The sequence below is a fragment of the Myodes glareolus genome, chromosome 14 (assembly GCF_982192425.1).
Source record: "Myodes glareolus chromosome 14, mMyoGla1.1, whole genome shotgun sequence".
Classification (NCBI taxonomy): Eukaryota; Metazoa; Chordata; class Mammalia; order Rodentia; family Cricetidae; genus Myodes; species Myodes glareolus.
This window is the reverse complement of record NC_142039.1, coordinates 57,753,448-57,770,961: the sequence shown is the minus strand read 5'-3', so window position 1 is coordinate 57,770,961 and position 17,514 is coordinate 57,753,448. Positions and strand designations below refer to the sequence as shown.

Sequence of the window (17,514 nt, the reverse complement as noted above, 5' to 3'; positions counted from 1 at the left end):
TGCCTTAAATACTTGATCTGGGAAACTGTCTGCTCTAGGCACTTTCTTCGGTAGAAGCAAATTAAGAATCCAGGAACTATCATAGGGCTGATGATGGAGAATTCTCGCATCCTTATATAGTTTGGCTTTATGAATAAATGAGTGTTAGTCATTTCTGGGTAACACTGTATTGGGCTTTAAACGGGTCTGAAAGTATGAAGGCTCCGGCTGGCTTCTTTTCCCTGACGCTTACAGAATGTCGGGCTCATATCTTGGCAGCATTAGTTTCCATTGCATTTTGCACCACGGTTTCTGGGGTTACTCTTGGCAAAATGATTATGACTTGCTCAGCACATCCCGTCTAAGGAGGCCGTTTCCAAGGGACTTGGCCCAGTAGCAGATCGCAATGACTTAGCCATGCCTTAAAAAAAAAAAAAAAAAAAAAAAAAAAAAAAAAAAAAAAAGATGAATAGGCCTCTACTTTCAAAGCACAGTGCTATTATACAAGTTCATTTTGGTAAAGTGGCTTAACAGATCCTGTTAACTGACTTAGAAGGGGCTAACTTTGCTTCGCTCTGAGGCGTGTAGCTTCTGGTCCATCCTTTTGGATAGAAGGCTGTAAACCCTCGCTGTAGCTAAAAGCCACAGGTTAACATCAAGATCTTTTGTCCAGTGTCTGTAAATCTTGTTTGAAAACTGTGGACCGAAATGCCCAGTCTTTATTGTAATGGCTCTTGGGGAAATTCCAGCAGTCTGGAGACAACACAGGTATCCGTTATCACTCCACTATCAGCTTTCTGTTTTGGGCATCAGTGGGGAGGAGCAGAAGAAAGGATGGCTCCAGTGTTCAGTGGGAGATGCAGCTTCCTACCTGGCAGGAACAGAATCTTTTTTGGAAGTGTTTCTCCCTAGTACTGTCTCCTTGTTCACAGAACTGACTGGGGCTACATAATGTTTCTCCTGGAATTTTTTTCTCTCCTTTTCTCCCTGCTGTTGGATCAAGACTGTGCTGTAGAGAAAGGGAAAGGATTTCCTCAGGCTGTTCCTGGAACAAGAAATGGTTGATGCGAGCTGTGAGTGCTGCAGTTGAGAAAGTGACGAAGTCTAAAGTCACTTTGATTCAGTGACCTCATCATGTTTAGCTTTGCTCTTTATGGAAAAAAAAATGTCATGGGAACGGGTGATGCCCACTGCGGGTGAGAAGCTGCGACTGGGGAAAGCCTCCCACTTGGACAGGTCTACCCAGAGTTGAACACACTGCCAAGCAATAGAAATACATGGCAGTGGTTGTTAGTGCTATTATTATTATTATCATAGGAAACTCCAGCAGCAAAAAGGCTGAACTCCCCAAGTACACAAATGACACGTAGGCACCCTGTGTTGGCCAGAGCAGAAGTGAGCCACTTTCCTCCTGTCCTATTAGCTAATAAAAGGCAACTTTCTTTCAGGAGAGAATTAGTCATGGTGTGGAGGAGATGCTAAAATAGGGGCATGCTGAGTAGAGAGGAGAGGCAGCCATATTGAACTCTCCCTAAAGCGCTAGGGCACACACACTTGTTTCCAGAGGTAGTAATTGTGGTCCACAGAGGCCAAGTGATTTTTCCAATACCACCAGATGATGAGCACGGGATTAGAAAGGACCTCAATTTAATACTGATGATTATTAGGGAGAAAAAAAAAACAACTAAAACAGAAATCATCTGCAGCTCCCTGAAACAGCCATCCCTCCGACTGGTATGTTCTGGTTCCAGAAAGTTCAGAACTCTTTCATCCCGAATGTTCCCTCAGGATAGTCTTTTTTTTTTTTCCCCCAGTGGTAACTCTACAAAGTGAAATACAAAGTTGGCATTTATTTGTTGAATTTGAGCTACTTAAGTAGTAAAACCAGATAATTATTAGATTGTAAAACCAGGAGTCTGGAATTATCTCTTAAACACTATGTTGCGCCATCAACTATAAATCCAGCATGGACTTAAAAATGGATCATTGTGAGATGTGTGTCAGAGTCAAAAGCTTTCTTTTTCCTTTCAAAAGGTTTCCTTTTTCTTTCTCTTTCCTTTTTACCTCTTGTTGTTAACTGGATAGTCTTGTTTAGCTACTTTAGAGTCCTTAACCAGGGAACAATCAAGTTCCACTTATTTTGTCCTTAAAATACACAGCTCCAGGCAGCTAGCAATTATTTACAATTATGAGGGCTACCGAACGCAAGCTGTTGCTCTAGGCAAATCTGCCCGCTTAGTATACATCGAGCCTGCTTTTATTTCACTTGTGTTTTTATTTGTTCATGTGGAGACTGTCGTAGGTGTTTAATGTTCCATTTCTCTTAAAAGAGTCTGCCTGGGTGAGAGGTAGCTGTGAGGGTTTCCTCTGTTAAGATTCTATGTAAAGAAGTCAGGCGTGATAGAGCACCCCTTTAATCCCGGGACTTCAGGAGGCAGAGGCAGGTGGATCCCTTTGAGTTCCAGGCTACTTAGGGGTGCATAGTGAGACATTGTCGCAAAGAAAATGACAATAACAAGAGGTTCTATATAAAAATCCCTTTAATGTATATCATATGTTTCTCGTGGCCTTGGCTTGTTTGTTCAAGGGTCTGGAGGTGGCTGGTAGGTGTTGCCCTTTGTCCTGAAGCTCAGACACTAGTTCCAGTCCCTGTTTTTAACAGAAGCCCTGAGGGCCCTGCCCACATAGTAGGGGCCAGGAATGAGGTCCTATCCACTTCATGCCCAGGCCCGGAAGATGTTCAGCAAGTACAGCCTGTGAGGGAGTTCCCATGGCTGAGCAGCTTTCATGGCTTCGTCAAATTTCATAACACTTAAGTGTTTACTTTAGTCAAAATCTAATCCATTTTCTAGTCATTATAGAAGAAAAGGTCACTTTATAAGTGTTTTGACTTAAAAAAAAATAAAGTATGGTGAAGTATGGCAATACAGTTAAAAAAAAATCTACTGTCTTGAATTCAGATTCCTGTGGTCCAGTTGAATGGAGACAAAGAAGTCCAAGGAAAAGAGAAGAACATAACGAAAAGCTTTTGCAGAGGAACTTTGAAAATACTTTTATTTTCCAAAGTTGTTTTAAGGGAGAAGCTAGAGAAGTCGGAGAAATTGATTTAGCTAACATGGCTATTTGTAACATACAGAAATATCAATTCTCTTTTTGCTTTGATGTTTCAGCTGTAAAATCTTTCTTGATAAATTGCCGTGTTCAATTCCAGTTTAGGATTGTTTCCATACCCACCTGCTTTTAAAATGCTGCATATTGTCTGCGGATTGAAAAGCCCCAGAAGGTGTTTCAAAAAAACCCGTAGCTTCATTATTTATGGTCTTATATTTATTTAGCAAACCCATTTCAGAGCTAAAGGTCTTCCATACACAGAGACAAGGCTTTGTCAAAATGCAGGTGTCCTGATAATAGCAAGTTTAACACGTTGAGCAGCACACTCTGAATCTCTCCAGCATCCTCTTCTTGTTGGGCCACACGCTACTCTTGTGCTCAGAACCTAACAAGTGCCTTCCCATGTCCTCTGCCCCCAGTCCCTGTCAAAATAAAACAAAGCTAGACAAAATCCTGCCTCGATGCCTTTCAAAGTCTTGGCAGATCCTCTCTCCCCTTCGTGCCTTTACGGCAATACCTATCTTACCTTTTCAAATGAGCCCTCCTTTTGTGTGTCTCTAGTATCAGATCCTTGTGGGGCTCACTCCCACCCAGCTACCTACATGGTCATAACAGTCTCGTGTGCAGCCTCTGCCCCCCACCTTGGCTGCTCCTTGGACTCTCTGTGGGGTTCTTACTCCTTTCATGGGCATAGGACACCAAGCCTATGTGACTTGAGTAGCCAATCACTTCCCACTAGTAAACTCTCCTCATCTATCCACTCCATAAAGCAATCAAAGTCTAAACCTTTGTCTCCTCTAATTGCTTACGTTTTTCACCTCTGCCCTACGCTGTTAACACTGCCTTACTTATTAACCCCATTTAATCAAATGACTATCTAAACAGTACCTGTGGTAGACTCCAGTTTTAAGGAAGCCTCATTGAATGCAAGAGGCCCATCCTTTTCTGGTATGTAGGGGCAGACTGGCAGACAAACCCTTGTTGAAAGTGTAATGTAGGCTCTGTCAGTCTTGAACAGGCAGGGACTTGGCTTTATCTACTCTTGTAAGAGGAACAAAGTGGCTTGTGGGGGAAGACATTTCCATTCCTTGGGACTTAAGGCCCTATGATCTTGGGCAAATTAAACTCCCAGAGCTTTCAGGTTAGCTGCAGATTTGAGATGGTAATTAACTGCTTTGTCCTTTTAGTTTAAAGTCTAAGCCAATGTATAAAGTTCTTATCCTAGAACCTGGCGTGCAGAAAGTAGACAGTGAATGCTAGCTGGTCCCAGATCTCCTTGTAGTGCATGTACTCGCTAGATATTGAAAGGTTGGGGTGGGTTTCATGGCAAGATCATGTCTAAATCCCAGTTACTAAGTTAAGAGGGTTGAGTGTCACTGAGTATTCCACAGCAAGAGTGTACATGGTCGGAATGCAGACCCCAGGTCCAGAGACCCCGCAGCATGTCTACAGCACACAGCCCCCATGTGCCAATGACTCCTAGGTTTGGTTTCTTCACTGTTATTGACAAACTTGGAATTCCTGAAATTACAGGACTTTCTTCTAGTGGGTACTTGACAAATATTGTAGTCTGATGCTGAATTACAGAAAACGCCAATGCCAACAGCCTTTTTCTGTATGACATGGAAGTGTACATGTTTCAAATCCCACTTTTGCTTCTTTCTGACAACTACTTTAAGCCTTTGTCTTACTAGGTAGCTGCAAGAATATAATATATGAAAGGCATTGGTTCCTAGAACATAGTAGACATTTGATAACTAATAGCTATTTATGTCATTTTTGATATATGATTTTTATAGGTAGATAAAGATAGATAGATAGATAGATAGATAGATAGATAGATAGATAGATAGATAGATAGATAGACACACAAATCTATGAGCAGTGATAGAATATGATGATAACTTCATCATGTATGAGGTACCATCAGGGCCCATGACCATGGAGAGAGATGTATACCTAAACAGAAACAGATACATAGAGATATTAACCTTATACAGTAAAAAGTTTAAGAAGAAGTCTTCTCTACATTTGTTTCCTCTTGGAAGGGGAGATGGCTCAGTAGAAAAAAGTACTCACTGTACAAGCATGAAGACCCAAGTTCAAATCCCCAGCACGGTATAAAAAACCCTGTTGCTGCTGCTCATGCCTATCACCCTGGCGCTACTGGGGGGGGGGGGGGTCGGGGCATGACCACAGAAGGATGGCTTGGGCTTGCTGCCAAGTAGCCTAGTTTTATAATGGTGAGCGCCAAGTTCACCGAGAGACCCTTTCTCAGGGAATGAGACAGAGAATCACAGAGCAGGATAGCCAGTGTCCTCTGTCAGCCACAGGACATACATTTATATCCCACATGCACACACATTTACCACATATACATATATACATACCACATCAGGGGTAGGAGAGACTATTTACCCTTAACAAAGGCTGTGAGGAAAACAGAAAGTCATCCATTTAAACAAATGCAATCCATGGAAAGTCAGTCAGGGGTGATGTGGAACGCTCATGATTAACTCATTCACGATCAACTGCAGACGCAGTGACGTCAGTGTAACATCGTAAGAGGTATCTATTCTTAAATCATCCTAGGGTTAGAAAGGAGTGGACAAATTCCTTTGGAATGCTAGCCCCCAGGACCGCGGCACTATCCTCAGAAACGTATAGACTTCATTACCAAGCTTCTCTGCCAAGACAAACGCAGCAGGGCCCTTGGGAACAAGTACAATATTTCCAACTTAAAATGCCAGAACTGCTGGTTTCCTAGGCAATAGCTGATTGCAGAAAGCCTGGGCATGGAAAGAAGACAAAAATCCCCCAAAGCCCTGTTTAGACTTCGTCAACAACACCCCCTCCATCTTATTTACTTTGAACATTCCAGTCATCTGCCTGCGGTAGTTCTTACTGGCTAATGAGGACTCTGCATGCCAGGGAGCTGCAGTCGGCTGCCAGGACTCTTCCTGAAGGATCTCCATTGTAAGATAAGTGATCTCGTTGGAGACCTTCTTCACCCCTAACTGGAAAGGCTGAATCTTTTAGAGGGTGCTTTTAATAGACTATGCGATCTGGGTAACTTGAGGGAGGCATATCATCTAGGGACAATGGAATGGGTGGGTACTCCGGAGAGAATTGGTACTGATGATTGTGACATCAGTTTGCCGTGGCTAAGGTGGGGCTTTGGGACAGCCGATTATGAATAGAATAAGATTGTCAGTGGAAGGGCTGGGGAAACGGCTCAGTCGGTAAAGGGCTTGCTGTGCTGAGTTTGATCCCTGTCAAAAGCCTACCATCCCTGTGCTAAAGAAGCAGACACAAGAAGATCCCTGTAGTTTCGTTGGCCAGACAAGCTAGATGAATAGGTGAACTCCAGGTTCAGCGAGAGACCCTGTCTCAAAACCAATATGGGGAGCAATTGAGGAAGATGCCTGTTGTTGCCCTCTGTGCACACGTGCACTGGAACACACACGTGTATACACCCAATGAACAACTACACACACACACACACACACACAGAATTGCTAGTGGAATGTTTCCCTCATTTTCTTGGACTTTACCATATCCACTAAATTCTATGTATTCTCCAAAACTGGGGCCAGTTTGGAAGGTGTCATATTTCTTGGCAGATCTTAGTGTTGCAAATTTGAATTCCTCCTGATATTTCCAGTATGTCACAGTAAAGGTGCAAGATGTTAACCACCCCCCCCCAGAAAAGTTCCTGTATGAAATGCTGACATGTGTGCTCACCAGAAATAAGGATGGAACAACCATGAATGTGTAAACATGCAAGCCCTGTCAACCACAAAAATGCTTGATGGCTCCCTTTGAAATCAAATCAATTTTAATTCTTTATGTATTCTCATGGGGAGCAGTGAAGGGGCGAGGTTCATCTGTGAGACTTGGTGGAAAGTTGCACTAATCAAAGTACACAGCGTGCTCAGATTGGAGCCATGTCTCCTCTCCTCTTTGTTGAGGTGCTGTGTGTTTCAACAGTGTGACATGCCCTACATGTTTGTCCTCATCTCTTTTTGTTAGGCAGAAGTCTTTTGGTGGCTCCTGTATTTTAACGGTAAGCTCACTGGCAGTAGTTGGTGGTGTATTGTGCTTGACTTAACTTAGCATCCCATAGGCAATTCGGCCGGAACTCATCGAGGCTTCTTTGTCCTCATAACTCTGCTCCCTTCTGATAAAGATGGATCTGGGCTTCTCTACCCTCTGAGAACCACCACCTCCTAGAATTAGCAGTAATATACAAAAACTTCACACTGGAAAGAATGGGCACACAGATTTGTGGACACTCGACCTTTGTCGAGATCGCTGTCTTTAATGTCAGCCATCTGCCAATTCTGTTCCTATTCCTGGTCACTTGTGACACAGCTCAGAGCTTGACAGGAAAGTGACCCAGGGACTGACACAGAGAGCAGAATTCTGAGGCCCCAGCTTCCTGGGCTAGAACCTCGATGTTGGGCTATGATTCTCAGTCCCACTCCTCACCAAGTTGAAGGTGATAGGAAAATGGGACATGGGGACAGAAACAACAGAAAGACCAAGAGCCTTTTCCTCCTGGCTCCACACTGTGATGTAAACTCCTAGACAATATCCCAGAGATGCAGAGGCCCCAGGGACACACCCCACTCCTTTATTCAAGTCGTCATGTCTATAAAAGAACATCCATTTTTCTCAATCACAGATTCTTACCAGTACCCATTTTTCTCTTGAATTCTTAATTTAACCAAGATAGAGATCCCTTAGCAAGAAATATAGTTTCAAGGCTATCCTTTGGTGTGTGTGTGTGTGTGTGTGTGTGTGTGTGTGTGTGCGTGCATGGTTTTCATGGATGTATCCACATTACCAAAGACTGGGACATATGGCCTGACAATAGGAAGGATATTTGAAACTGAGGCCTGCCATGGAAAGTTCAGGAATACATGGGCACTCTACAGATGGTCAACACGAGCTGCCCCAGAGATCAGTCAGTTGTCCCGTTCCTGTCATGGCAGCGTTTCGCGGGAAGGTATATAAGAGCATATTTAAAGGGGATTTGGCTGGGTTCTTCATAGGCAGTCATAGTCACATTTAGTCATAAATAATAAGGTTCTCTTTTATATCTTCGTACAGGGATCGGCATCTTTGGAAATGAAAGCAAGCTCAGTTTGAAATGTGGGCTTGTTTGGCACACCTGAGTGGGGGATTGTGTTTCAATTGTTCCTGCTTTCAACCTGGTCAGGTAGCTCCTTGCCTCGTAGCCTGCAGCATCTGTAACCATCCTCCCACCCTCCTTATTAAGATCTTAATTACAGATGCAACTTAGTTCATGGCTGAAGGGAAGGAATTTCCTTCGGTGAGCTGTGCCTGCCTTTGGTGTGGCAGGTATAATCACGATGAGATCATTTCTGGTCTGGGTTCCTTTCCTGGAGGAGTTTTTCTTTTGGGGCGAGGATGAATACGGTTAAGACACGATTCCCTGAACTCAGCACAGTATGCTGGTAACTGCTCCCACCTCCTAGAGTCTCTTTCTCCTGCAGGAATCGGAGTGTTTGGCATAGGCAATTCCATGGACTCTCATAACACTTCCAAGAAGAACTTGTTTTTTATCCTGACTTCACAGATGGGGAAAGAGAGTTGGTTGCCATTATTTTAAGTACAAGAATAGAGACTAGACTTTCCCAGGGAAGTTTAGCAGCCATTTCTCTAGCCAGTGGAGGGCTGGTCTGTGTACTCAGCAACACCCCGGGACTAGATTCCAGTAATGCAGACATGTATACACACACTGATACAACCAAAAACTGTCTTCAAACATCAAATGTCCACTGGTTGGACAAGATCTCTTTGACCCTAAGCTGCCATCCTCTTTTAATTGCTTCCTTCTGCTTAAAAATCATGGCCTCGTTGGTTTTGTGAGATGAGAGTACAGAATTCCACTCCTGGAAGTGTTGGCCACAATTTAGTGATGACTTAATGTAACAGACCTTAACCCCAAACTAACTTCCTCCTCTAAGATTAGCCCCTATTTGTTCATGGGAAGACTACACAATACTTAGAAGCGTAAGATCTCCCTCAGGCCAAGTGTGAAACCTCCAGACCATCTCTAAGACAACCATTTCTCCCAAGGCTTTCCGAATCCCTCCCTGAGTATGCACGGAATCTTGCCGTATGCGTCTAGACTTCAGCAGTAGAGAACAGTTTGTTCTCTGTAATGTAACGAGCTAAGATACCATAGCTTCCAAAACAGCTTTGTGACCACTGTTAGGTGGCAATGCTAATGGTCTATGAGTGTACACACCTCTTAGCCAAGGGTGTGGATCCAAACTTTAAAACTCTTTGAAGAGCTCACAGGATAAGTGGATAATAGCAGCAAGGCAACAAACGCAGATCAAGTGACTTTGGGGGAAGGGTTTCATAGTCATGTGGGTGTGTACATGCATGCAGAGGCTAGAGGGTCACATCAGGTGTCCTGCTTCTTTATGGATCATCAACCCTGCTTTTTTGAGTCAGGGTCTCTCATAGCCTAGAGCTCACTAGTTAGGCTAGACTGACTGGCCAGCAGGCTCCAGGGACCTACCTGTCTTCACTTCTTCAGTACAAATAGGTACCACTGTGTCTGGTGTTTCTTCACATGGGTTCTGGGGATTGAATTCAGGTCCTCATGCTTGCAAGGCAAGCAATATACAAACTGAGGTATCCCCCAACCCACTTTCAAGTAACGTGTGCGAGAGTCCCAGCAAAGAGTGACGTCACAGTTCATCGAATGGTTTCTGACAAGGATGGTGGTATATTTGAGTTAATGTATTTAATTATAACCTCGCATTCAGACTTTGGTCTAGGAAGATAAAGACATGAGAATGTAAAAACAGAAACTTTTCATACTTTCAAACACTTTATAGATGTTACAGCTGTGCATTTTGGTTTTGGAGAAATGATATCATTTTTTGGAAATACATTATAATCGAATGGGTTGGACTCTCGTACTCCTGTTTAACTTCATTCTTATTTCTCTTCCCCTGAATGTTAGGGGATTTGTCTAGACAGGCAGTCAGATATGATCCAGTGCCAGCATTGTAATGCTGGCCAGAATCCAAAAGGTTGTTTTATTGTTAATAAAACCTATCTTTTGGGTGAGTGGGTGTCAAGACTTCATCATTATATGGCGCCTGTAAGATTTATCTAGGGACAGCAACCTACAAAGAGTTCATACTTGCCCCATGTTTTTGATCCTTTGCCAATACGCTATATTGAAAACTATCAAAACCAGGCAACTTGGGACAAATGTATAGAAATCCCAAGGCTTAACAGCAGCATCACTAAATTCCTAGGTGGAGCAGAGTCTCAGAAGGGACGTCCTCATGGTGGGGGAGGAACTCTAGACGGGGAGATAACCAGCTGTGATCTCAGGCTCTGCTGTTAATCTAATCTATGACCTTCTGGGCTGTGAAACAAAGACGATGCTGAAAACAGAGGAACCCATGTATGCTCATCTTCTTTAAGATCCTTGGTACCACTTAAGTATTGCTGTGGGCAAGTAGAAAATTGAACTCTTAAGGATGACTGATTGGTAGATTGCTATGATATGCTATAATATGAGAGACACGGAGGTAACAATATTATCATCCTTATGAAAAAATCTAATTCCTTTTTCTTACAGTCAACTTCATCTCCCATCATGAGCTTAGACATTCTGAAGTCACACACATACTAGTGTATCTACCTACCTGCCCTTCTGGGATGTTTCTTATACAGAGCCAAGGTTTCTGCTCTGCTCACGGTTTGCATGGACACAGGTGCCAGCCTATGTCTTTTATTTTCTAGAATGAATTCTTTAAAATTCTAGCTTTCTTTAGTGTGTGTATGTATGCAGAGCATGCATGTGGAGGTCAGAGGACAACTGTCAGGAGTGGGCTCTCTGCTTCCACTGTGGCTTCTAGGGACGGAGCTCAAATTGCCGGTCTTGCTTGGCCAGTGCGTTTACACTCTATGTTATTTTGTCACCCCTCCATCAATCTCATATCATAGGAGAATTTATGATAGCTATTCAGATACAGGGAAGAAGTGGATCTAGCAACATAAGAAACACTCCAATATCCTAGGTATGCTGCCCAAATCATGTAGCACAAATCCTGGGAGGCTGAAATTTCTTTCTGGGACCCTTTTATTGAATGTTGAAATGTTAGATGTCCTCACCTCTTTCAAGCAGAGCCATCGCTTTAGTCTATAAATCATCAAAAGAACACTGGTTACAGACCACTCATCAAATAGGACTAGGCCAGTGTACAGATTTGTATGCCTGGGAGCCTTGTGGGCACGTGCGCGTGCGCACGCGCGCACACACACACACACACACACACACACACACACACACATACACACACACACATACACACACACATACACACACACGCACACACACTGCTATACACAGAGAATATTAATGTTATCCTCTGCCTTCTCAAAGAATGCCTGTTGGAACCTAGTATACAATATCATGTACTAAAGCTTCTCTCAGTAAGAAATGCATAAAACAGAACCAAATTATCTCTCTAGATCTCAGCACTGGGGACGAAGTGGCTGGTGAGACTATTCACAGAGGGTCTGAGTTATTTGCAGAAGCCTTAGGGCTTAATAAAAGCAGTTTCCAGAAACTAAAGCTCATTGGTGGAAATGTGGTCCGCTGGCTAAGAATAGTCTTCACTGGGGAATGTCGGACAGGCCTGACCAGTGCTCAGGAGCTTGACCAGTGTTCCAAGGACCTAGCTGGGGCCTGTTGCTGCCTTCCTGGGGGCTGTTTCCAGTCACTCACTGGTGGAGGTGAGCAGAAGGCAATGAACAGTTACTCAGAAAACATCCCTATCACAGTATACTGTATCTTCTAGTTCCTGAACCCAGAGGTGCCCTGTCTTTTACTTAATAACATCTAGAAGCTTCAAATTTAAAATTTTGTTAGTGTTCCAGATCTTCACTTACAAGAACAGAGTGTGAGCCAAGCTCCCAAGAATCAAATTCTTAATACTTGTAAGTAATCATGCTTTGAGACTATGACCGCTTTCATCGGAGAAGGGCTGAGTACCCTCCCAACACACACACATACACACACACACACACACACACACACACATACCACATCAAAGGTGCCCATGAGAGCCAGGAGGGTGAATGTAACCAAAATGGCAGAACTAATCTCTGACCAGAGCTGATTTTTGTCAGTAGAAACAAAAGCGCGAGCCTTTCTCTTCGCCAGCGTGCCCCGAGGCTGACCTTGGCCATGTTCTTCTCTCAGCAGCTTCCTTTAAGAACTGATTTCCTTGATGAAGGCCATTTCCTCTAGTGGGTCTGTTTCTCAGGATCTGGTCTCTGGGTACCTCTGCATGCAGGCATGCGTGCATGTGCTAGCGTCTGCTGGAGACCTGGGCTAACGTTGGGAGCAGGGGGTTGGGCACAGGAAAGTCTTGTCATCAAGAATGAGGCTGCCCTGAGTCTTTGGCAGGTTCTCCTGCATAAATATAGAATGAAGTAAAAATAATAAAAGGACGCCAAGCCATTGATGATGCTATCAGTCACAGTGAGTGACACACCAGCCATTGTGTCTCTTCAAAGGATAGCGTGAATGGCCATGGAAATTCCACATCACACCTCTCTGTATTGGGAGAAGCAAATAATGTCCCTGGCAGTCGAAGTAATAAGCTTTCTTGACATTTTGATAGCAGTAGGGAAAATAGGGGAGGGGGGGAAGAGGGCAGAAGTTGTCATGTGACTGTGGCTCACCCATACAGCCAGGTTTGTTTTGTTTTCTTACTTTCCCACTCCTGAGCCATAGTCTGAGGACCCAGAACAACAGAAGCAAGTTTTCTGGTAAAGTATGTGAATGGCTCTCTGTCACCTACCAGACTCAGACGGGAGGGAAGGCTCTTTAAAGGGACCATTGTATTCTCTGCCGCTGGGATGGTCAGTTCCTCTTGGCCTTCCTGTTTGCTCAGTAGTTGCGAACACACCAGATTGGAAGGGGTGGGAGCAGGCTACGATCTGCGTCATTGTCCTGTTTAAATAGGGAGGGGCTGGCTCTTTCCTGCTGCCTGTCTCTCTTATTCCCAGGCCCTGGGCTCCAGTGACCTGGACACACTCTTCATGCTTCTGCTTGTCTTGCTTCTTCACCTGCATCTGTATTTTTTTTTAACTTAACATCTTTTTCTCAAGAAAAACAATTCCTCTCTCCAAGTAGAGAACCAGGGATACAGCGGTCAGAACCCACTTCAATTTGGTAGAGATTAGGTATGGATTTTGTTTCACACACTGGGCTCACATTTTGGATATAGAAATAGAGCCAGGCGGTGTCTCTGAACTTAAGTTCACAGTCTGGAATGGGGTGATGCAAAGCCTGCTGTGGAGAAACATGGAGAGATGGCTCAGTGGGTAAAGGTGCTTGTCCCCAAACCTAACAATGTCTGTCTGATCCCTGAGACCCACATGGTAGAAGGAAGGAAACAACTCCTGGAAGCTATCCTCTGGCCTCTGCATGCATGTGCACACATGTACTGGACAGCATGTAGCCTCTGCATGCATGTGCACACATGTACCGGACAGCATATAACCTCTACATGTATGTGCACACATGTACTGGACAGCACAGTCACAAAGAAACAGAATGATAGAAAACTAGACGGGAAGTGATCAGATGGATTTTGGGAAGACAGTTATTCTCTTTATATGGAAGATGGGTTCTAAGCTGGAAGAGGTTTAATGAAGTAGAACCAGTTGGGAAATGTTACTTTAGGAAAATGGAGAAAAAAGCCAGCTAAAACAAATAAGCAAAACAACCTAGTTATTGCTAAGATTCACACCTGGGGGACCTGCGAGACAGGATATGACGTCTGACAACTGGGGTCAGGTAGTGAAGAATGTGCCAACCTCAGGCTCCCAGGATGGGCAGGCCATTGCTAAAGCAGCAGGAAAGGGGTCTCCTCATTTGTTGGGCTTGAGACAAAGATGTCCCGTCATTCAGCGAAGCGGGTAAGAACAGGAGTGCACAAGTGTATCCGCTCTGTGCTGTCGGTCTGGGTCGTACCTGCATGCCTATGTCGTCACCTGGGAGACAGATCATATTGAGAGCAGTGAGATAGAGGAGGGGACAAGTGCAAAAGAGGGGTCTGCTGGAAACATGACTACTTAAGAGATGAAGGGGAATGGTCTATTGATGGAGACAAAGAGTGTGTGGCCCAGAGAAGAGGAAGAATCAGGAAGCACGATCTTGGAAGAAGAGAAGCCAAACTAAGTGAACTTCTAGAGAACATGAGGTGGATTGACAGGCAAGGTCTCTTCAGATGGGATTTATAGACACTGATATCCAGTCTCCATTAAAGTAATTGTACTGGAATTTTAGGGGATAAGCCTGTGCTCTGGCAGCCTTAACAAGCTAGATTTCACCCCCCCCCCCCGTATTCCCTCTATCAATTAAAGAGCGAGATAATTGCTAAGCTCTCAAGAAAACCAATTCCGTTCTCCCAGCAGAGAACCAGGAACGCAGAGCTCAGAACCCATTTCAATTTTATAGAGAATGGGTGTGGATTTTATTTCAGACACCGGGCCCACGTTCCGGAAATGGAAAAGGAGACAGGCGGAAGAGTGAACAGGGGAGAAAGGAGATTAATTCAGCATGGCTGCATTGGAGAAAAGAACAAATGAAAGGGTCCAGCAAGCCCCCAGCCCGTCTTCTAGGACGTTGGTATGGATTTAAATTGCAGCCCAGGGCAAGAGGTGTGCATAACTAATAGTCCTGGTCCAAGTGCCCTCCTGTCCATCACAGTCCATCGCTGTCTGCCTCCAGTTCCTTCCGCAAGAGGGTCTGACAGCGTGGCAGAGCCGTGGGAGATCCCTACTCGGAAGACAAGTTCCCTTGACTGGCACCAGGCTCTTGCCTTTCCCTTCCCCCAGCATGGGATTCCTGGGGAAATTTCAATTGCTTCGGGTTCGCTATCTCAACAGTCTGCTAGACAAAAGGAGGGGACACACGCGTCACCTTAGACTATCTCCCCTCCTCCCAGAAGCCAGGAAACAGGAGGTCTGCCTTCGTACCCAAGTCCTAAGGTCTTCTAGCCAGGTGACCTTACAAATCATTAACTTCCTGAACCTCCTTTTTTTTTCTTAGCTCTCAGGTGGAAGAGCTGGACTCTAAGTCCTTGAAGAGTATTCTGTCTTCCAAGTTCCACGCCATGCCCAACAGTCCTCTCTGCCTTTGGAACTGCCAATCTCTGGAAACTTGGCATCCAGCTGGGTATAGAATTACCCAGTGCTCTTATCTCCCCTTGATTTGTCTCTGTGTTGACATTCCCCCCCACACACACACCAGCCCTCAGCCCCCTCCCCCTCCCCAAGAGATAAATACCAAAGGGGCTAGGGGGTAAGAAAGAGTAGATCTTAACTAGTGGACTTCTGCCCTCTCTGGTGTTTTCTTAAGATGCTCAGAGAAGAGCTTCTGACTTTGGGGCCTCCAGAATCACACCTTTCCTATAAAGAAGAGCACCCCCGCACTTCTAAAGCAGGAATGAACTCTTTCTTGGCCCTCTCATGAGTTCGTATCCTCTGGAGTGAGGACCCCAGGTTCTACCTTTTATCATTGGCCTCTCATTAAGCAAACACACAGAAGCCATGCCTCTTACCCAAAACTTTCTAAATGACTTTTGTTTTCTCTGTGTAATGGGTATTTTGTCTGCAGGCTTCTCTGTGCACGGCTTGCATGCCTTGTGCCTTTGGAAGCCAGGAGAGGGCATTGGATGCTCTGGAACTGGAGTGACAGGGGTTGGGAGCTGTCATGTGGGAGCTGGGAATTGAGCCCAGGTCTTCCGGGAGAGCAGCCTTAACCACTCCCGGAACCACTAGGATGGTTTCTTGATTGAAAATTGAGAAGAGGGAAGTGACCAGGAAGCCTGAAGTCAAGTACCACCCAGCAAAGGAAATCAAAATCCACAATGGCCTGCGAGTCTCCGGCAGTGCTGAAATGTTCATTTGAATCCATTTATTTCATTCTCGTGGCAAACTCGCTAAAGAGCTTCCTAGAGAAGAGGATCAACCTAGAAAACCCCAGTCCTATGTCCAGCTCTGCTACCCAAGGGTGACCCTTGGGGAAACCAAACCTGGGTCCTCATCTTTAAAACAGAGCAGCAGGCTCACAAACTCTCTACAGGGGTGTGTAACTATAATGACCCTTTTAGGAAAGTGACTAGCTACACGCATTAACTATCTTTAGGCTGCAGAGAGGTCGAAGAACTCAGTCTTGTTTTAACCAAGGCTGAGATCTACAAGTTCTCTCTGAATCCCGTTATGCAGTGAGAAGACGGGAGAGATGTTGTGGGCAATGGAGCAGGAGAATTCACCAGCAGTGCCCGCTTTTGCATGGCTGAGCGTGCTCTGGGATTCTCCTAGGAACATCCCTATATCTCATGTGCAGGCGTAAGTACGCAAGCTGCTTGCCAGGCAGTGGGAAGGTCACGGGCACAAGACAAAGCATATGGAGCAGACTCACAAGGGGATTTGTATCTGCCTCTAATCAAGTGTGGCCCAGCGCTCCACTCAGCACCTCGTGGTGTTCCAGGACCGGGAAGTGGCCCAGCTGTGAATACCTCCAGCTGATTGTGGTTGGCTGAGCTGCAGCCCTTTGCCTGTCTACTGTTTTCTTTCCCTTCTTTGAAGTCAGTATGATTGCACAGCTATCAGTCTTCCCAGCTCCCACGTGGCTGCCCCAGATCTATTGCTTCTGATTTCGTCTAGGCGCTTCCTCCCCAACCATTCCCAGTGACTGAACAGGCCCAGGAGAACAGGACAGAACAGAGCCGCTAGTTCCCTTGAAGCTCTAAAATGATAATCCTGGTGTAGTTCTTTTCCTGTGACAGGGGACAAAGGACTAGAATCTTGTCCTCTGTAAACCTATGACTCTTCTTTGCAGGGACAGAACACTCACAAGATGGGAGAAGAGAAACACAGACGTCTCAGCATCCTGGCACATTCTTTAATGACTCTAAAAACTAGGCAAGGTCACGGCCAGATCTTATTATTTTGTATATGAGCTTTTCATTGTTAGAAGGAACCCAGTGCTTCATACAATACAGCAGCTAAGGAAAACCCTCACCTGAAACAAAAGCTCCGAGCTGAGCTACCACTGCTTCTTTATGGAGGTCAGTGAACTCACATCCCGTAGTGATGATATTTGTGGCTCCATCTCTCCTCCTTAAAGTGTGTGTTCACACTAAAAGAAGATTGGTTAGCCACCTGCACTGATATGTACCTGTAGTCTCAGCACTTGAGAGGCTGAGGCTGATGCAGTATAGCAAGACACTGTGTTTAATGGAAAAAGAAGATTCAGAAGTAGTTGACCAACACAAAATGAAAACATACTCCATTTTTTTTTGTCTGTGCTTTTTGTTGGTGTTATGGTTTAGTGGGTTT

The 17,514-nt window shown here is 44.8% G+C and overlaps 1 protein-coding gene across 3 annotated transcripts in view; it reads left to right on the top strand.

Annotated features, from left to right (window-relative positions):
- Nedd9 (neural precursor cell expressed, developmentally down-regulated 9) overlaps positions 1 to 17,514 on the top strand; it is a 170,130-nt gene that overhangs the window by 122,285 nt on the left and 30,331 nt on the right. The window contains exon 2 of one of the 3 annotated variants that reach the window (XM_085699417.2): positions 17,015 to 17,243. The exons of the other annotated variants lie outside the window; for them this stretch is intronic. Coding sequence (XP_085555543.2) covers positions 17,238 to 17,243 — 6 coding nt within the window. The 5' untranslated portion in view covers positions 17,015 to 17,237. The remainder of the gene's footprint in view (positions 1 to 17,014; positions 17,244 to 17,514) is intronic. 3 annotated transcript variants of the gene reach the window in all.